This window comes from Octodon degus, unplaced genomic scaffold (assembly GCF_000260255.1).
Source record: "Octodon degus isolate 3935 unplaced genomic scaffold, OctDeg1.0 scaffold00019, whole genome shotgun sequence".
NCBI classification, from domain to species: Eukaryota; Metazoa; Chordata; class Mammalia; order Rodentia; family Octodontidae; genus Octodon; species Octodon degus.
The window spans coordinates 4,545,728-4,566,752 of record NW_004524595.1 but is presented as its reverse complement, the minus strand read 5'-3'; the positions used below and the strand labels follow the sequence as shown (position 1 = coordinate 4,566,752).

Here is a 21,025-nt window from a genome sequence, read left to right as displayed (position 1 = left end):
GTCTCTCTAGGCGGGAGGCGTCTCGGTGGTGGTGTAGGCGGGGCTGGCGGAAACATGGCGGCGCAAGCGAGCGCCGCTGAGCTCCCGGACGCGGGGGCTCCTCGGCCCTCCGTGTGTCTGTTGGTTTTGGGAATGGCAGGATCCGGGAAAACCACTTTTGTACAGGTGATGGGAACAGCGCGGGCATAGTAGGGTGCTCCAGAAGTTGCCTTCGGCGGGCGAAAGGCCGGGAGCAGAGGTTAAGGGTCAGTTTGGGAATTGCAGCGTCCAAGCTTCTAGCGCTGGGGGCTTCTTAGCAACTCACTTCCCCGGTGTGTCGAGCGTCGGACTCTACAAGGATCAGTGATGGGCCGGGGATTTACATCAGCGGTACAAGCGCCTGTCCCGCTCCCCCCGCAACCCCCCAAAGGCTGTGCGCCGCGCCTCCTCCCTGCATGCTCTGAACAGTTCACCACGTTGTACTGATTTTTTTCGCTGATAAAATTGCCCGCTGCCCGAAGCCTGAGGTTTATAAGCAATTCTAGAGATGGGACAAGGTGCCACACAGATTTTCGGGGAGAGTAGTCAAAGAATTATTTTCTGCGTGCCTATCATGTTGTAAGCCCTTGTGCTGTAAGCCAGCGCAGGTGATGTGGACAAGTTTCCGGTCATCATGGAGTTAACATTTTAGTGAAGGAGGTAGGAAAAAATACATAGAAAGTTAGTTAGATAAATGATCTAGAGTAGGGGAGGCTCTGTTAAAAGATGATGAAGACAGGTAACATTTAAATTGAGTTAAATGTAGACAGAGTGGATGGATATTTTAAGTAGAAGGAAAGAGTGCCAAAATCTTCACGCATGGCAGAATAGGAGTTCTCTGCGATTTCCTGATTATTCCTTTTCACCCCTGCAGAGGCTCACAGGGCACCTGCATAGACAAAGCTCTCCACCTTATGTGATAAACCTGGACCCAGCTGTACATGAAGTGCCCTTTCCTGCCAACATTGGTGAGTAGCTTGCCTGGAACTTCGAAGTGCCTCAGAGTGAGTGGAAATCCTGTATCTTGGACAATCTTCAGTGCCTGCAGTTATTTACTTATTCATTTTCCTTCTTATTTCTTGCTTTCTTGCTCTCTCGCTCTTGCTCTCTTTCCAGCATGCTTTGATATCCTTGGATTTGCTGGAGTGCCTGAACATTAGGCTTCATCCTTATTCCCATTTTCTCTTTACTGTGCCCACTTTGCTACATTGCTTTGTTATTCCAGTTCTCCCTTATCTCTCCTCTCAACATTAAATGGGAAAATGTGTGTGCCTGTGGATGTTTGCCTTGTTTTAAAGAGAAGGTCCCAATATGAATCAGATGAATCAGGCTTGAGTTTGGGACTCTAAAAATGATTACAAATGAGTGTGTTCCAGTGTCAGGATTCTTTTTTGTTGTTTGAGACAGAACCTTGCTATATATAGTTCAGGATGGAATTGAATTCATTATGTAGGCCAGGCTGACTTTGATTTTGTGCAGTCCTGCCTCAGCCTCCTAAGTGATGGGATTACAGGTGTGCACTGCCATACCTGACTCAGTGTCTGGATTCTTGCTTGATAAGATCAAGGCTTCCTGGTTTCCAGGCCATTACTGTTTGCTAATCCTTTACTTTCTTACTACTTTTTTTTTCTTTGTTGTATGTTACGGGTTGGTGCCGAAAGAAAGGACAAGAAGACCTGATGAATGTAGCTTCAGAGGTCTCACTGAGATTAGTCTCTCTCCAAGTGAGCCCAGAGCCTCATAAGAATCTCACTTTTATTGAGGGGTAAAGGCAGACTAAGGAATGTGCATAATTACCTAAGTGAATACAAACTACTATCTCTGTTAACTTCCACCGTTTGCCTAACACTAGGCTCACACAAATGCTAGTCATTAACATCCCAAGCAAGGGATCAAAGGACAGGGCGCCTGCAGTGCAAGCTGTTATCTGCTGCCTTGGGTCCCAGCTTGCCGGGAATTTGCAAACAGACAACAACCCTCCTCGGGCTCAGTCCAGTGTTCCCTGCTCTCTTGGGACATCAGGCTTTTGTCTCAAATCTATATCTCTACATTTCTTTTTTCTTTTGTTACCAAGAATCAGATTCGCGGCCTCAGACTTGACAAGCAAGCACTTCATCACTGAGCTACATTCCTGGCCCTCTCATCACTTTTTGATTCTTTTGAGCTTCTTGTACCTCTGAGGTAGTAATACAAGGAAGTTGTTTTTTTTTTTTTTTCCTTTTTTTTTTTTTTTTTTTTTTTTTTTTTTTTTTTTTTTGCTCCGAATGCCTTCAGGGCAGGTTTGGCTGGCTTGAGTTGTGGTGATCGAACCACAGCAACCTGAGCCTGACTGCTTTGTTGAAGCAGCCTCTTAAAGAACTGAGCTAAGGGGCAGGCCCCCTTTTTTTCTCTTTTGAAGGCAGGGTCTTGCTATGTAGCCCAGACTGACCTCCAACTCATGGCAATCCTCCTGCTTTAGCCACCTGAGTGCTGGAATTATAAGCCTACACCATCACACCTGACAATAAAAAGAAGAAATTTTTAAGCAGACATTATTTTGAGAAGAGTTGGAGAAAATATTTTCCGTGATCTCACACAAAGGATGGAATTTTAATAGCTGATGAGGGGAACTTTACAGACTGGTGGCTATGTTTAGGTAGATACTACCAGACAGATTTTTTTTTTTAGACTGAAGATTGAATTTAGGACCTTCACAGTGAGCTACGTCTCCAAATTTTATTTTGAGACAAAGCCTTGTTAAGTTGCCCAGGCTGGGTTTAAACTTATGATCTGTCCACCTAAGACTACCAGAGTGCTGGAATTACAGACATGTATCACCATGTCTGACTCAGATTTTTAAGAAGCTTGTCTGTCTTGGGTTTATCACACAGATGAAAGTGATAAGAAATAGGTCTTTTATTCTTGATTTTTCTTGCCTTTCTGTGTCTAGAGCACTGATATTTAGGGTACATAATAATTGTACCTTTTTTTTTCTTTTAAAGGGAAAGATCTACAGGGTGTTCATGGTGTCATTACTAGATCAGACTCTAGTGATCCGCCTGTTTACAGCCTCCCAAGAGCTGGGATTACAGGCTGGCCACCACACCCAGTCTCAATTGTGTCTCAGGGCACTCTGGGGGCAGGCCCAGGGATCAAACCCTGGCTTCTGCGCATCTGCTGAGCTATTTGGCTGGCCCTCACCTTCTTATTTGATTTATTTTTTAATGTATTTGGTACAAGGTCTCACTACGTAGCTCAGACTTGCAGTGATCCTCCTGTTTTCAGCCTCCCCGGTGCTGGGATTACAGGCATGCACCATGCCCAGATTTGGTGGCTGGCTCAACACAGCACAACAGGTCAAAGGTGGTGTGATGGGGATTGAACCCTAGTCCTTGCACTTGCCTAAGCAGGCTCTTAGTCTGCTGAGCTATCTTGCCAGCCCTTACCTTGCTTCATAATGTCTCTATTGTAACTTGAGTATTCCTAGCCCAACGTGTCCCATGAGTTTCTTGGCAGTTATTGTGTATATGAAAGGAAATCAGTAGAAGGATGAAGTTGGTAGAAGAGTCTTCTGGCAAGAGAAGTCTAATAGACTGGTTCTAGTTTTTGCTGGCAGAGAAAGTGGTTGTAGGACACTTTTAGCTCTTGTAGTCTTTCTTCCCATGGTCTTCCTTCTTTTTCTATCACCATTCAATTTTAATTTTTTTAAAAACAATACGAGGGGCTGGTGAGATGGCTCAGTGGTCTAAAGCACCTACTTAGAACAAGCTAAGCTCAAGCAAAGCACAGAGACCTCGGTTCAATCCCCCAGCACCACATGCTCTCCCGCCCGCCCCCTGGTGGGCTGAGCTGGCCACACACTAAATAAATAAGTAAATAAATATTAAAAAATAAATAAATAAATAAATAATAAAAACAATACGAAGCCAGGTGTGCTGGCGAATGCCTGTAATCCCAGTACTTGGGAGGCTAAGGCAGGAGAATCACCACACATTCAAGGCCAGCCTGAACTATGTAGCAAGGCTTTGTCTCAAAAGAAAAAAAAAAGAAAGAAAACCAATATGAAAAGGAATTGTGATGCCAAGAGTGGAAAACTGTTCTGTACTTGCTGTCAAGGCTTGTTGGCTTAGGATACTAAAGTTGGAGGATTTGAAATTATTTTTTTCCTTATGTGTTATATTCTAGTTAATTTTTTCTTTTTTCAGATATTCGTGACACTGTGAAGTATAAAGAAGTCATGAAACAGTATCCTTTTCAGTGTCTACTAAGGTGTTGAATTGTTCCTTGCTAGTTACTATCTGTATTTTATGGCTTTGCCAATTTTTACTTTCCCTGTTGAAATATACAAGCAAAAGGATTGATTGAAGAAAGTTTCTTAGGAGAGGTTAGATGAAGGGAGGTGAGGTATTACAGTGATCAGAAATACCCTTTTAGTTTGTGATCTCTGTTTTCTTAATATGTCCCTCAATGGTAGCTTGTTGTCATTAATTAGGAAGAATCAGAGCTAGCACACCGCTGTCGTTTAAAATTTTTTTTTTATTTTTTCCATAATTTTATTGATTAACAAATATCAGTGAGACAGTTTCAAATCAAATTGGTAGGACAAATAAATAAGTAAAATTAAAAAAAAAATATTTCAAAAGGGGCTGGTGAGATGGCTCAGTGGTCTAAAGCACCTACTTAGAATAGGCTTAGCAAAGCACAGGGACCACGGTTTGGTCCCCCAGCACCACATGCCAGCCGGCCCCGCCCCCTGGTGGGCTGAGCTGGCCACACACACACACACACACATACACACAAATAAATAAAATTAAAAAAATTTCAAATTGGTAGGACAGTTTCAATAATTAGCACATTGCATACATTCTTGTTAGTGGTTAATTGCTGTAAACACATACGGCTTTTTTTTTTTTTTTTTTTGCAGAACTGGGGATTGAACTTGGGCCCTTGCGCTTGCCAGGGAAGCGCTTATTCCACTGAGCCATCTCCCCAGCCGTAATCCTGCCTTTGGGGGCCTGCCCCTTAGCTCAGTTTTTTAGTTTTTGTTTTTGTTTTTGTTTTTTTTTTTTTGCGGAACCGGAGATTGAATTTAGGCCCTGATGTTTGCCAGGCAAGTGTTTATTCTACTGAGCCATCTCCCTGGCCCCTGTCTTGGAGAATCTTGATACATTCTTTGATTACTGCTCTTCAGACAGGGAGACTCAGAATGAGTATGTGTAGTTAGATTAAGTGCTTTCCTGTGTGACGTGTACTCTTCATGTAGGCAAATCTTACTAATTTGAATCAGCAGGTTGCTTGATTGACAAGGGTGAGAGCAAGGAGTGTTATAAAGCTAATTGTAACATTTGTAAATTATATTTTGGTCACTTTGCATTTTTCATCTGGTCTGGCCATCCTGAGAATGCTAACTGAGTAAGGAGGACCTTGACTGTTCATGGATTTCTTTGAGGCTCAGGTTTTGTGATTGTCAAGGGTGGGGTTGTGCCTATGCCTATTCTGGAGCACTAGTGTAGTAGTATTGGGTGATTGATACAGTAGGGGTGAACTTCACAATCCAGCCTATCAAGTGTATATCCTCAACTGAGTGTCTAGATACGGACTTGGGCCCAATGGTGGCATAGTGACCTCGCTCAATCTCTTTGCTACCAGATTTGATCAGGTACGTCTGTCCTTTTGTTTATAGATGTGGCTGTGTAGCAGCCTGACTCTTCATGCCTTGTCCTCGTCACATTTGTAAAGAGCAACAAACATGAGGAGAATAGAAGGCTGAGAAGGAGACTGTGTTGTGAGACACTTATTATTTATGACAGCCACCAAAACAAGAACTGCAAGAGCTCTGGGTTCTTTTTTTCTGGTGTGGGGCTGTGGTTTTACCTAGAGGATATGGCAGGGAGATAGGCATGGGGTGGTCTAGCAGGCATAAAAAGGATTCTTTTTCCTTGTGATGAATATTTTTTTGTCCTCTAGGTTTTCTCTGTCTCCTGATTGTATAGTTTTGTTTTTTTTTTTTCCTGTTAGGCCACTCCATTACCTTTTTTATTGATCAAAGCCATGCATGATAGCAAGGCATCGCTAGTTCCTGCTGTTTCAGGAGGCTGAAGTGGGGGCTGGGGAGATGGCTCAGTGGAATAAGCACTTCCCTAGCAAGTGCAAAGGTCTGAGTTCAATCCCCGGTTCTGCCAAAAAAAAAAAAAAAAAAAAAAAAAAAGGAAAAGTTCTTCAGAGTGCTGAAAGGTTTCATATCAAAGTAGTGACAAGTTAAGTTTTGAATGCCTAGGTTCTTGCAGTGTTGCCTCAGCAGGGCTGCTGAAGTGGCTGTTGTGCCTCTGTGGCTCAAAGCTCCTGAGTTTTTTCAGTCATTGTCCTTAGTTTGTGAACATGGAGAGTTAGTAGGTGATGGTGCCTCGAAGGTAGACCACCCGGAGAGGACATTAGATCTTGTTGTAACTGGCATCTTTTTCTTTTAGGTGATGAAATTTATTGAGAAAGCCCAGAACACTTCCAAGTAAGTCATGTTGGTTGAACATCTGTTTATTATTCTGCAGTTGATATATCTCCAGGCTTTTGATAGGTAGATGTTCAGGTTCTATTAGAACCGGAAAGGGTATTGATCGAGACAAATCCTGTAGAAATAAGAAAAAAATGACAAAATCATTAAGATGCTGTACAGTATGGAGCTGAATGCAGTGTTTCCCACCTCTAATCACTAATCACTATGATTGCCAATTTACATGATTTCTTTGGAGGTATTGTTTTATTTTTGAGACAGGGTCTCACTATATAGTTCAGGCTAGTTTTGAACTTACTGTGTGGCCCAGGCTGGCCTTAAACGCTCAGTGATTCTCCTGCCTCAGCCTCCTGAATGCTGGGAGTACAGGCATGCTCCACCACTCCCAGCTCAAGGTATTTTGAGATGTCCATGGTCATGTATCTACCAGCCTTTTCTTAGGAAACTGTATTTGTTGGCATTAAATCCTCTTGAATATCCCTAACTCTTTGTTTAACTGAATGTAATTCATATGATTCAGTTGAAAAAAACAATCTTTCAATGTGAAAAGTAGCAAAATGTTAAGTATCTATATATAGTTGTTACTAAGTTTTTAATAGGTTTAGTTTTTTTCTAAGAAAAAAAGGCAGTTCTTAAAAAAAGTGTATAGGTTCGCTGTAAAGAACTAAAACCATATACAGTACTTAAAAGATGTCGTGGTCACTCTGCTTTCTACTAGCAGTGATGTCTCACTTTCCATGACTAGCATTCTGCGTTTCTCTCTATATATATACTCAAAGACGGGAGGAGGGTGTATAATAGTGTTCCTACCTTCATGGGATTATACTAGAGGTAGTTGTTTTTAAAGAAGGCAGCAACTTCACTGCAATAAAATTCACTTACTGTTTTAAACTGTATACTGTAGCTGTGCTGGCCCCACCTCCGGGGTGCGCTGAGACTCAGTAGAGTCCGGGCGTGGTGGTGGGTGCCTGTAATCCCAGCTCTTGGGAGGCTGAAAACAGGAGGATCACTATGAGTCTGATCTGTGTAGTGAGACCCTATAGACCCCTGTACTAAATACATAAAGAACTTAAATGTATACTGCAATATTTTTGTCACTAGCTTGCACGTTCATCACCACTATCTAATGTTAGACCATTTTCATCACTCCCTTATACCCTGTGCTTGTGAACAGTGACTCCTTTTCCTTTCCCTCCCCTCTTAGCATCTGCCCACTTTTCATCTCTACCAGCAGTATGACTTAGCTACAGCCACATTTGCAACAGCCACATTCGCACTATACTTATTAATGTCTTTTTATTGTTGTTGTTCTGTTGGGGATTGAATTTAGCATTTTCTCATTGAGCTGTAGTCGTTAAATTTTTTTTTTAAGAGAATGCAAAAAAAAAAAAAAAAAAAAAAAAATAGAAATGATACAGAATTACTTTTTATTTTCATTTTGAGACAGTCTTATTAAGTCACCCATACTGGCCTCCTTGCCCAGCCTCCTAGAGTACTGGGATTATAAGCCTGTGCCACCAGGCCTCCTTAAATGATTGTCTGTTTGTCTGTCTGTCTGTATCTTTTTGAATATTTTTTTTTGTGGAACCGGGGATTGAACTCAGACACTTGGGCTTGCCAGCCAAGCACTTATTCTACTGAGCTACTGAGCCATCTCCCTGGCCCTGTCTGTGTATCTTTCTGAGACAGGGTCTACTCACAAGGATCCTCCTGCCTTAGCCTCTTGAGAACTGTATTACAGGCTTGAGCTACCACGCCCAGCTGATAGACTTTCTTTTCTTTTTTTTTTTTAAATTTTATTTATGTGTGTGTGTGTGTGTGTGTGTGTGTGTGTGGCCAGCTCAGCCCACCAGGGGGCGGGGCTGGCTGGCATGTGGTGCTGGGGGATTGAACCGTGGTCCCTGTGCTTTGCTTAGCTTAGCTTGTTCTAAGTAGGTGCTTTAGACCACTGAGCCATCTCACCAGCCCCATAGACTTTCTTTCTTTCTTTCTCTCCCCCCATCCCCTGCCTTCCTTTCTTTTTGGTGCTGGGGATGAGACCCAGAGCCTTGTAGATACTAAGCATGAATTATTTAACATTGAGCTACACCTCCAGCCTCCCTTTGTTTTTGATTATAGCTAATACTAGTGTTTGTAAAGTAGTATGGCATTGTGGCTTTCATTTGTGTTTCCATAGTAGCTATTGATATCTGGTGTCTTTTCATATCCTTATTGGATATTGTGTTTTTGGAGAAATATTTCTTAATTTTTTTTTTGCCATTTAATTTATTTATTGGTACCGGACCCAGAGCACTTGGGTGTGCGAGGCAAGTGCTCTGCTATGGAGCTAGACCTAGGTTTTCCTTTTTTTGTTTTAAGATAAGATTCCCTTAAGGTTATCCAGGTTGGCTTGTAGGTTGTCCTCCTGCCTTGGCATCTGTGGTAGCTGGGATCATAGGCATGTGTCACTATGCCTAACTGCTGGTTTGTTTATTTATTGGTTTATTCATTTGTGTGGAGCTGAGATCACACTCAGGCTTGTGTGTACCAGGCATGTACTCTTCCACTGGTCTGTAACCCTAAGCTGTTGTTGCCCATGTTAAAAAATATTTTGCTTAAGTAAAATATATATACTAATTTATCTGTTTAAAATGTACAATTCAGTGGCTTTTTAGTATAGTCTCAGAATTGTGCAACTATTGCTATAATCAGTTTTATTTTATCTTATTTTGGTGTTGTTTTGGGGGTGCTTTTTAAGACAGGGTCTCACTGTGTAGTTCAGGCTGGCCTCGAACTCACTGTGTAGCCCAGGCTGGCCTCAACTCAGGTGCTCTCCTGCCTCTGCCTCCCAAGGCGTGGGACTACAGATGTGTACCATACTGTCATTTTAGAACTTCAGGAAGTTTAGGAAGATGCCCTGGCATCAGTTCAAGAAGGTGCCTCGACGGTGCCCGTCCCTCTAGTTCTCCCTCTGGACTCAGCCCTAAGCAGCTAGATGTTTCCCCAAGAGTTTACCCTCTGGTTTTGTATATGTCTCACATTTAATGCATCATGCTTCTGTAACTGTCACGCCTTCCAGGTAGCAGTTCATAGTTGCTGCTCTTGGTCCTTAGCATGAAACTGTCAGGGAACAACATTTGGAAATATGGTATGCACCTTAAGGGCCATGGCAGGAAGTCCATGCGTCGGTGCTGATATTGAGTGGATGTTTTGCTTTTTTTCTTTAATGGTACTGGGGATGCAACCCAGGACCATGCTAGGCAAACCCTGTACCACTGCACTACATCCCTAGCCCTTTTGGTTTTATTTTAAATTGTGTAGTCTGGGGCCAGTGAGATAGCTCAGTGGTGTAAAGCTCCTGCTTAGGCAAGCTTAGGCAAGTGCACAGGGACCGCCTTTTGATCCCCAGCACCACATACTGTGCCAGCCCTATCCCCCCAGGGTGGGCTAAGCCAGCTCCCCCCTCCAAATTGTGTATTCTGGCCTTCAACTTATGATGTTCCTGCCTCAGCTTCTAGAGTAGCTGGAATCGGGTGTGCTTCGCTGTGGCTGGCATATTTACTGTTCTGTGTGATGAAATACTTCTCAGTATTTGTCTTAGTTACTCTTCTCTCGTTGCTGGGACAAATACCTGACTCACAAAATGAAGGAAGGAAAGGTTTATTTAGTTCACAGTTACTGGAGGTTTCAGTCCATACTCAGCTGGGTCCAGTGCAGAGCAGCACATAGTAGAGGACAACCTTTCATGGCTGCGGCAAAGAGCAACAGCACAAGGGAGGGGTAGCAGCAGCTCAAGCAGCTAGCTTCTCTTCCCACCTTACATTGTAATGCAAATTACCTGCCTCAGGGTAGGGGAAGTACTCACACCTATGGGTACTTCCCAGTATTTACCCACCTATGGGTAATCCCAGCAGTACTAAGACCCATAATCCCAGCCTTGGATCACACATAATCCCAGTGCATCATGAGTTAACACAAACTCTAGAAGTCCTCACCCCATGACTGCATGAGGCTTTGGGGGGACAACTAGACACAAACCATAACAGTATTCCATAACTCTTAACATTTCTTGGATGGTCTTTCTGCACACAGGTATGTCTTGATTGACACACCTGGACAGATCGAAGTGTTCACCTGGTCAGCTTCTGGGACAATCATCACCGAGGCGCTGGTGAGTGCTCTAGGTGCATTCCTGAGAGCAGTGGATTGCTAGCCCAGCTTCCTATCTGTTCAGCTGCCTGGGACTGTCGGTTGGAGGGAGCTTGCATACCCTGTCTGAAATGGTTTTCCCTGTTCTGGAAGGCAGAGGAGTGTGGGGACAGGGCAAGAACCCTCTCACCAACGCTTCAATTTTTTTGTGGCTTTAGGCATCCTCGTTTCCAACAGTAGTCATCTATGTGATGGACACATCGCGAAGCACTAACCCAGTGACCTTCATGTCCAATATGCTGTACGCATGCAGGTAACTGATGATTGGTAACACGGTATTCCATCTAGGAATAAGGCCTCTGCCTCTTCTCTCCTTTTTGTTGTTGAATCCTTGTTGTGTACCTTTGGATTTGTGCTCATTCTGAGTTGCCACCCAGTTGCGTGGCTCTGAATTAGAGATCAGAACTGAGATGCGTGTGCTGGTAGCATTCTCTTTCATCACCATCTGATCTTCCTCCCCAGGCTTTTTTTTTTTTTTTTTTTTTTTTTTGTATTTTAGGAAAGGGTCTACAGGATGTTCAGGGTCTCACTACTAGATTGGACTCATAGTGACCTGCCTGTTTACAGCCTCCTAAGAGCTGGGATTACAGGCGTGCACCAGCATGCCCAGTCAATTGCTAAGTCTCAGCGTGCCCTGGGGGTGGGGCCAGCAGGGCAGGCCCGGGGATCAAACCTCTGGCCTGTGTCTCCTTACAGGCGCTTTAATCCACTGAGCTATTTGGCTGACCCCTTCCTTGTGTTTATTATAGAACTAGGTGGTCTAGAGCCAGATGTAGTGGTGAACACCTATGATCCTAGCCCTTGGGAGGCTGAGGCAGGAGGAGCCCAGCAGGGGCTACATAGCAAGACCTTGTCTCAGAAACAAAACAAAACAAACAAACAAAAAAAAAGCAAAAATATTTGTATACATATGAACCTTATGGTGGTTGCTCCCATTTGAGCAAAATCCAAGTCTGATTTGAATGGTGCTTCCCATATTTTGATAGGTGAAATGAAATGGTAGCTTGAGGAGCTACTATGAATAAAAAGGTTTACCTGTCATTCTATGGTGCACAGGTGTGCCAGCAGGGAGGAGGGGTTGCCTCACTGGACTGTGTCAGTGAATTAGGACTGGGAGAACTGGCATGGTGGCACATGCTTTAGTCCCAACATTGAGGGAGGCTAAGGGAGGAGGATCATAAGTTTGAGTCCTGCCTGGGCAGCTTAGCCAGACTTTGTCTTTAAAAAAAAAAAAAAAAAAAAAAAAAAAAAAAAAAAAAAGGGCTACATGTAACTTAGTAGTATAGTGCCCCTGACTTCAATCCCCAGTACTGAAAAAAAATAGCAAAAAAACCCCGAAACTGTGGGAAAGGCGGTGCATTATGAAAACTGAGAGAACTTAGTTTTAAAGATACACAAAAGCTACCACCATTTGTCTGATAATTAGTAGGAATGTTGTTCCTTCTCACTGGATGCAGGAAAGCCTGATCCAAATGGAAATCTCGTGATTGATCTGATTATTTTATTTTGTGTTGCTTAAAAGACAGTTATTTGATTAGGTTGTTTGTGGTAATCATTTCACCATATCTGCACAGATACACAAAACATCCTAGGGGCTAGGAGTGTAGTTCAGCTGTTGAGCACAGGATTATCATGGACAGGCACTGAGATTGATCCCTAGCACCCCAATGAATGAATGAGGAAGAGAGAGAGAGACAGAGAGACAGAGAGACAGAGAGAGAGACAGAGACAGAGAAAGAAACAGAAGATGTGCTTTTAAAAAGTTGCGTTGTTGGACCAGCCAGATAGCTCAGTGGACTAAAGCTCCTGCTTGGGCAGAGCACAGTGGCCGGGGTTCAGGGTTCAGTCTTCAGCCTCTGTGCCAGCCCCTGAGGGCGCCTGTAATCCCAGCGCTTGGGAGGCTGGAAACAGGAGAATCACTTCGAGTAGGTAGTGAGACCTTGTAGTCCCTGTATTAAATACATAATAAAAAAATAAAAACTTGCACTGTATACCTTAAATATTTCTATTTTTTGTCAGTTATAGTTCAGTAAGCCTAAGAAAAATTTTAGAAGTTTCAGTCCGTAAAATAACTTTCTTTCCAGTACTGGGGATTAAACAGGGCCTTTACACTGAGGTACATTCCCAGCCTCCTATCCCTTTTTTTAAACTTTGAGATTAGGTCTCACTAGTTGATCAGACTGGGCTCAAACTTATCCTCCAGCCTTAGCCCCCCAGAGTGCTAGGATAGTAGCTGTGTGCTACCAAATGTGGATTGTAAAATAATGGTATTCCCTAGCTTTCTATATGAATAATTGACAAATGAAAGTTGGATATACTTACATTGAAATTTTCTGTTTTTTATTTTTGAGACAGGGTTTTGCTGTGTAGTTCAGGCTATTCTTGAACTCACAGCAATCCTCCTGCTTTACCTTTCAGAGTGCTGAGATTACAGGTATGTGCCTACAGTTGTAATAGATACAAAAGTGCTGCCTGGAGCAGTAGGTAACCAATAGATGTTAATTTCTAGTTGTAGTGCGTGCCTGTAATCCCAGCACTTGGTAGGCTAGGGGATTGCTTTGAGTTCAAAGCCAGCTTGGGCAGTATAGTGAGTTCAGGCCAGCGTGAACTAACTGGTAAGACTCTTGTCTCCAAAACACCAAAACAAACACCCAGCCTCAAACAAATGAACACACACACACACACACACACACACACACACAGGTCAGTATCAGAGCATTACTAGCTGACATGAGAATGAGTGAGTGTGTGACAGTTTGAGGTTTTTTTTGTTGTTGCCTTGATGTTTTCAGCTCTTTTCCTCTTAGGAACAGCAGACTGTGAATGCCATGTAAAAATGTGTAGCTTCCAGCCTGAGTCTGCTGCCTTTCCCTCTACTTGGTCTCAACAGACTGACTCCAAGCAAGCAGAAGTTTACCGCTTATACTAATACAGTCTCTGTGTTTAATTTTCAGCATCCTGTACAAAACCAAGCTGCCTTTTATTGTAGCCATGAACAAAGTAAGTAGATTGTTTTTGTCATTTCAGCATAATCTTTTTCAACAGACTGGAGGGAAGGATTCCATCAAGTGCTGGAGAGCTCGTCTAGGTCTCATTGCGGCAAAATCACGGGCACTTGTAGGAAGTAGAGTCCATTCAGTGGAATGGTCGTTTAGTGTTGACGTTTATCCCAAGTGTTGTAGGACAGATAAGGTAGTCCCTTGAGCAGTGTATTGATTATCCCTGAAGCAGGGCTGTGTCAGGAGGGGAAGGACCACTAATCTATTGGAAGGAGCCATAAAAGAACAATAAAACCCAGTTCTTTAAATGTGTTGTTGAAGTGGAGGAGGATGAGGGAGGCAGAGAAAGAAAATGAGACATGGATGATAATGCTTTTTGATGTCACACTTAATTTAAAAGTGTCTTGCATTGCTGAGCACATAACCTCCTCTCTGGTTTCTGATAGTTGCCTTTTCTCTGGTGCAGACAGACATCATTGACCACAGCTTTGCCGTGGAATGGATGCAGGATTTTGAGGCTTTCCAAGATGCCTTGAATCAAGAAACTACATATGTCAGTAACCTCACTCGATCCATGAGTCTGGTGCTAGATGAGTTTTACAGCTCACTGAGGGTAAACTTTGTCTTCTCATACTGATAATCTTTCCAAATAGCCTCTTAACCCATAGGACTGACCTGAACCTAATTTAGGAAGGAAGTTTATTATCTTCTGAAAAGTGACTTTTGAAGCGTTGCTCACCCACGGAACCATTGTAGCTCAGTGGTAAAGCCCTTGCCCAGTGTGCAGCCTAGGTTTGACTGCCAGCATAGAAAAAGAAGACACAAAAAAGGACAGAGACTTAGAAGATAAGTAAGGGCCCTTACCGTGGCTGTCCTCTAACCCTAGCACTTTGGGAGGCTGAGGCAAGAGGATCACAAGTTTAAATCCTACATAGGCAACTTAGTAAGACTCTGTCTCAAAAGAAAAAGAGGAAGGGGACATAGCTCAATGGTAATGCACCCCTGGGTTCAATCCTCACTAACATGCACATAGGCAAACCCTAGCTTTTGAGTGCTTATGATCTAATTTAGGATAGTAGTAGGTTAGGGTAATTGCTGTGTAGGAAGGGTGAGATTTATGGAGTGAAATGTAAGCGTGGGATGCAGAGATTATGCTGACTGCCCAGATAAAACAGAACAGAAAATGATTTGGTTTGAGCTAGTTTTGTTTCTTTTCCTTTTTTCTTTTCTCTTCTCTTTTCTTTTCTTTTCTTTTCTTTTCTTTTCTTTTCTTTTCTTTCTTTTTGAGACAATCTTGTTAAATAGTTTAGGCTGGCCTTGAACTTCCTATGGAGCCCAGACTGGCTTCGATCTTGCAGTGATCCTTTTGTCTCAGCCTCCCAAGTGCTGGGATTACAGATGTGTACCACCGTGCTCAACTGGGTTAGTTTTTAAGGGAGTAGATCATAAGTCCTACTTCTTGTTTGACTGTAATTATAGCTTTACTTTTCAACTCTTTATTTTCTGTAGACTTGTTTTCATGACTCTTGACTAGGTTGCTGGTTTGTTCTATTTTAGTTTTACCTTTTTGCCAGAGAATTCTCCAAGTACGTACACTATTTCTGTGACAGTTTAATGACATTTGACCAAAATAATGCATAACATTGAAAAATATTCACTAGTTGCCTCAGTGGAATTTATGATGTTTGGCAGGTGGTGGGTGTGTCTGCTGTTCTGGGCACCGGCTTCGATGAGCTCATGGTGCAGGTCACCAGTGCTGCAGAAGAATATGAAAGGTGAGCGCGAAGGGACTTCCTGTTAGCGGCATCCTTAGCAACCAGAGTTCTGATGTGCTAGCAAAGCATTTAGTTTTTTTCCATGTCTATTGTGTATATGCCAAGTATATATATGTACTGCACCTCACCACTCGTGGAAGCAGCAAATCCCCTGAACTCTTTTTTTTTTTTTTTTATCTTGAGTCTGGGTCTCACTGTGTAGTCTAGGTTAGCCTTGAACACACCATCCTGCTTCAGCCTCTCAAGTACTAGAATTAGAGGTACATGCCACTATGGCCAGCTATTTCACTCATTTCATTAACCTTTCTGAAACATGAAAGTATCAAGGGAGGCTTGGTGGCACATGCCTGTAAGCCCAGCTTTCTGGGAGGATGAGCCAGGAGGACCATTCGTTCAAGCCCAGCCTAGCCAACTTCATTACTTAAGTGAGACTCTATCTCAAAACAATAAGGGTAGGAGGTGTAGTCAGTGTGAAGGCCTGGGTTGCCAAAAGAAAAAAAAAAAAGTACCCACTCCTCACTCTGCTGAGTGATGAAGAAGCAGGGGTCACTAGACGTTTTATGTAGAGAGCCAGTTTGCAGATATTTAGGCTTGGGGGCAGCAATCAACTTGTGCTCTTATAGGACAAAAGTGTTCGAAGCCAGATCAGAAAGGGAAGGTCATGGTCATCTAGCCTGAGACGTTACTTGTAGAACCAATAAGCTAGGTTTGGCCCTAGGTTCATTGTGTTACTTGGTAAAATGTTTGTAATGTCCTTGCCATAGTTCCTGACATGTGGCAGGCATACTTCATAAGGAATGGTGTTCCAACTGTTTTCATAGTTGGCAGTGAAACTCACTCACTTTGAGGAAAGAGGAGCAGAACTCCAGTGTGCTCAGGGCTGCAGCCTGGCACCCGTGCCTGAGCATGCTCTTTTGGCTTCCTGTTTTGCTAGATTCTGACAGCTACATTGTAATTTTTAGAGTCAGCATTTCATTTAATTCATGAGGCAAGTTATGTTTTTTTTTTTTTTCGTTTTACTAGAGCCTCAGAATAGACTCCAATCTGTATCCTTTTGTGGTTGTTGCTCTAGTTCTTCATACATTAGATTTCCTGAACGACAGGCCTGTTCTCTTCTGTTCACAAGTGAATACTTAGTACTCCCATCACGGCACTTCCAGTGCTCATCTGTGCAGCCCATCGTTTGGGAGTTGGTCTCCTTCCAGAGTTTTCTGGATGGGGCAGGTGCCTTGGTTTTGAACTCCATAGTGGTAAACTCCCTCAGTGGCCAAGACCTCTTGCATCAGCTCTGTTATTGTTGTCAGTCAAGGAAATTGAAGTGATAGGGTGGAAGTGGGCAGGCGGCTTACTAAGCAAAGGCAGTTAAAGAGTATTTGTCTTTTCTAGGGAGTATCGTCCTGAATATGAACGCCTGAAGAAATCACTGGTGAGAAAATAAACTGTATTGTAGGGTCCTTAAAAATCTGCATCTATGTACTTTGGCCCAGGACTGTAGTCCCAGGTATTTGGGAAGTTGGGATTATGGGAAGGATCACTTAGCCCAGGAGTTTGAAGCCAGCTTGTGGGGGCCAGGGAGATAGCTCAGTAGAATAAGCGCTTCCCTGGCAAGCACAAGGGCCTGAGTTCAATCCCCGGTTCTGAAAAAAAAAAAAAAATGAAGCCACTTGGCAATTTTGCTAGACAAAGATTCACTGTGTAGGTCAGGCAGGCCTTGAACTCATTTTATTTATAGCCCAGGCTGACCTTGAACTTGAAGCTCTCCTCTTGCCTCTGCCTCCTTGGGTGTGGATTATAGGCATGTACTTCCATACCTGGTGACAATTTGTCTTTTATTTATTTATTATTTTTTATGTATTTAGTACAGGGTCTACAGAGTCTCACTATGTAGATCGGACTCATAGTGAGCCTCCTGTTTTCAGCCTCCCAGGGCTGAGATTGTAGGCATGCTCCACCACGTCCAGTCTCAGTCGCCATCTCAGTGTGCCCTGGGCCAGGGCTGGCATGGCACACTGGGGATTGAACCCCGGCCTCTGCACTCTGCTTAAGCAGGTGCTTTAGTCCACTGAGCTATCTGGCCGGCCCGACAATTTGTCTTTTAAAGCAAATACAAAGCTGGTTGTAGTGGTGCCAGCTAGCACTCAGGAGAATCACCATGAGTTCAAGCCCTTCTTGGGCTACATAGTGAGGCCAAGGCTAGCCTGAACTACATAGGCACTGTCTCAGAAAACCCAAACCAAACCAAACCAAAAAGCAAACACAAAACAAGCACCTCGAGCCTTATAACGAATGCTTGTAGTTTGGATATCAGTGTATCCTTTTTATTTAACTTAATTATTTTTTATTTTGACACCCTATCTAAGATATAACTAGTGAAATATCAGTGTATTTTAAATATCAAGTGTGTGTGTGTGTGTGTATGCGTGTGTGTTCTTGTGGAACTGGGGATTGAACTCAGGCCCTTGCACTTGCCAGGGAAGCACTTATTCCACTGAGCCATCTCCCCAACCCCAGTTTGTGTGTGTTCTGAGATGGGTTCTTTCTGTGTTTCCAGTCTGGTCTTGAACTCCTAGACTCAAGTGACTCTTCCACTTCAGCTTTCCTGGTTGGGCCTGTAGGCCCATGCCACTATATGTGGCTTCAAATACTTAATTTAAATTTGGAAATTTTGGCCAGCCAGATAGCTCAGCAGACTAAAGGGCCTGCTTAGGTAGAGCATAGAGGCCGGGGTTCGATCCCCAGTGTGCTGTGCCAGCCCCACCCCTGGCCCTGGGGTATACTGAGATGGCGATTGAGACTGGACATGGTGGCACACGCCTGTAATCCTAGCCCTTGGGAGGCTGAAAACAGGAGAATCATTGGAGTTCAATATATGTAGTAAGCCCCTGTAGATCCTGTAGACCCTGTACTAAATGCATTAAAAATAATAATAATAAAAATAAATTTGGAAATTTGTCTGCATGTTCTTTATGCAAGTCCCTTAATTGTTTTTCCTCCTTGTGTTTGAGAAGAAAGCAGATTTTTTCCTGTTGTGTACACAAAGCCTTTCCTATGCCCCACCTTCTCTCCTTCTCTAAGATCTTTTTGAAGGTTAGTTGTAGAATTGTTAAGAATAGAGAGGTGGTTCACAAGTCTTATCCCAAATGATCGGTGTCAAGGGCTGGCCAAACTCAGCGGATTAAAGTGCCTGCAAGCAGGCGCAGGGGCCAGGGATCCGATCCCTGGGTCTGCCGTGCTGGCCCCGCCCCCGGGGCACACTGAGTGGCAATTGAGACTGGGCATGGTGGCGCACGCCTGTAACCCCAGCTCTTGGGAGGCTGTAAACAGGCAGATCACTACGAGTCCAATCTAGTAGTGAGACCCTTCCCTAAAATACAAAAACAAAACCAAACCAAACCCCGGATGATCAGTGTCCTGCCCTCAGTCTGCTATGGGTCCTCTGATACAGAGCCTCTTGTAGGTGTCCTTGAGGGTTCTTGGGATTTTTTTTTTCTAATTTCTGAATCTTCTAATTCAGTCAGGAGAGTGCCTGAGTGAACCTGTGCTATGGTCTAGGCCCACACTATGGAGTGTTTCTGTCTCCCATCAGCTATCCCTCATGAACTCGCAGTATTTGTATGGTTCTTCATCTCCACTTAGAAGCCTGGCATCTAGTCTGGTCCTTCTTAATTTCATTTTTCCGTGTCCCAGGTTTAACCCAGGGCCTTGCACATGTGAGGCACGTACTCGACCACTGACCTACCACCCTGGTGGGCCTCCTCTGTTAATGTGTGACCTTTTCCCTGCACGTAGGCCAGTGCACAGACTCAGCAGCAGAAGGAACAACTGGAACGCCTTCGGACAGACATGGGCTCCGTAGCCTTGGATGCAGGGACCGCCAGAGGTACTGGCTGGGCTGCTGACGTTGGAGCTAAAAAGGCAGTGAACTTTTTTTGAGAGAATTTACTTAATTTTTTTTTCATATTAATGCCTGCTTATTTTACAAAATATTGAGTTTCAATGTATTTTGTTTCATGAATGTCATAGCCATCCTCATTATCTTCTCTTGCACTGCCTTTCCTCTCCCCCTTTTCCTTCCTCTCGCCTAGTAATAATCACCCCTTCTACTTTCATGTCGTTTGTTTTTCTAGGTTTCACCTATTGAGAAATGGCTGCCACTGAGTCTGGCTTATATTGCTTAACATGATGATCTCCAGTTGCATTTATTTTTTCTGCAAATGATACAATTTTGTTCTTTATGGCCAACTAGCAGTCCATTTTCTTTATCTAGTTGTTCACTGATAGGGATCTAGGCTGGTTCCATATCTTGGGTCTTGTGAGTTGTGCCACAGTAAATGTGGGCATCCAGGTACAGTAAATCCCTGACCTACAGACATTTGAGTTGTAAATGTTCACAGATACATTGGACATTTGGATTTTTAATGCTTTACATTATATATTTGTTTCAAAGGTATGTAAGACACATTGTGTGAGACTTAGGAATGAATCCGACTTACGAATGCTCTCCCAGAATGGAAGTCACTAGGACTTATTGTAACCTATAGTGTGCTGACCTTAATTTCTTCCGGTGTACCCTGAAATATAGCTGGATCCTTCTAGTTTCAGTTTTTTGAGGAACCTCTCTACTGATTTGATTCCCACCAGCAGTATAGAAAGCTTCCTCTTCACCCCTATCCTTGTAAACATTTATTGGTTTTTTATTTACTAACTTCTTACTTTTTTGAGACAGATTCTTGCCATATAGTCCAGGCTGGTTTTGAATTTTCTGTGTAGTCCAAGTGGCCTGAAACTCGAGGTTCTTCTGCCTTAGCCTTTGAGAATGCTGGGATTCTAGGAGAGAGCCACTTTGCCTAGCTGTTTTTTTGCTGTTTTTGATGATAACCATTCTGATTGGGTTAGATGGCATCCAAATGCTGTGTTTCCCTGATGGCTGTAAACATTGAGCATGCTTTCATAACTTCATGGCCATGTATCCCTCCCTTCTTCCCTGCTCCTCCTTATTCCTCTTTCATTTTATCCTCTCTTCATTTTCCTTCTCTTTCTCCTTTTCCCTTTCTGTCCTTCCTCTACCTCTTCATTGCCTTCCCCTTCTTTCTCTTCTCTTTTGCCTTCTCCTAAAAAGTAAGGATTGAACCCTAGGCTTCTGCATTGAGCTGTATCTCCAGTTCATTTTATTTTTTATTTTGAAGCAGGGCCTCATGGAGTCACTAATTTGTCCAGGCTGGACTTGAACCTGTGATCCTCCTGCACTGGGTGTGTTGGGATTACTGGTCTATGCATGGCACCAAGGGTAGAGTACTCCTTTTGAGAAGTGTCTATGGAGGTCAGTTGCCAGTTTATTGATACGACTGTTTGATTTTTTTGCTCCCATTATTTTTAAGAGTAGGGATTATTTATTGAGAGAAAGAAAACATCTATCTTAGAGGGACAAAGAGGGTCCCAGGTAGGTTGGCATGGGGAACTCAGTTTTCAAGGAGTATAACCATGAGGTGAGGCAGGTATAGGGGGGACAAACTATAATTAACTAATAAGATTATAAGTGGAGTTGCTTAGGTAATACA

At 43.3% G+C, this 21,025-nt stretch overlaps 1 protein-coding gene across 2 annotated transcripts in view; it reads left to right on the top strand.

Annotated features, from left to right (window-relative positions):
- Gpn1 (GPN-loop GTPase 1) overlaps positions 1-21,025 on the top strand; it is a 27,283-nt gene continuing 6,258 nt past the window's right edge. Inside the window, exons 1-12 of one of the 2 annotated variants that reach the window (XM_004627393.2) lie at positions 1-165; positions 893-986; positions 4,203-4,242; positions 5,590-5,656; positions 6,465-6,502; positions 10,577-10,655; positions 10,852-10,946; positions 13,648-13,693; positions 14,159-14,305; positions 15,385-15,467; positions 16,854-16,893; positions 19,257-19,347. In XM_004627393.2, the coding sequence (XP_004627450.1) occupies positions 55-165; positions 893-986; positions 4,203-4,242; positions 5,590-5,656; positions 6,465-6,502; positions 10,577-10,655; positions 10,852-10,946; positions 13,648-13,693; positions 14,159-14,305; positions 15,385-15,467; positions 16,854-16,893; positions 19,257-19,347 (931 nt within the window). In that variant the 5' untranslated portion in view covers positions 1-54. The other variant, XM_023710974.1, reaches the window with a different exon arrangement.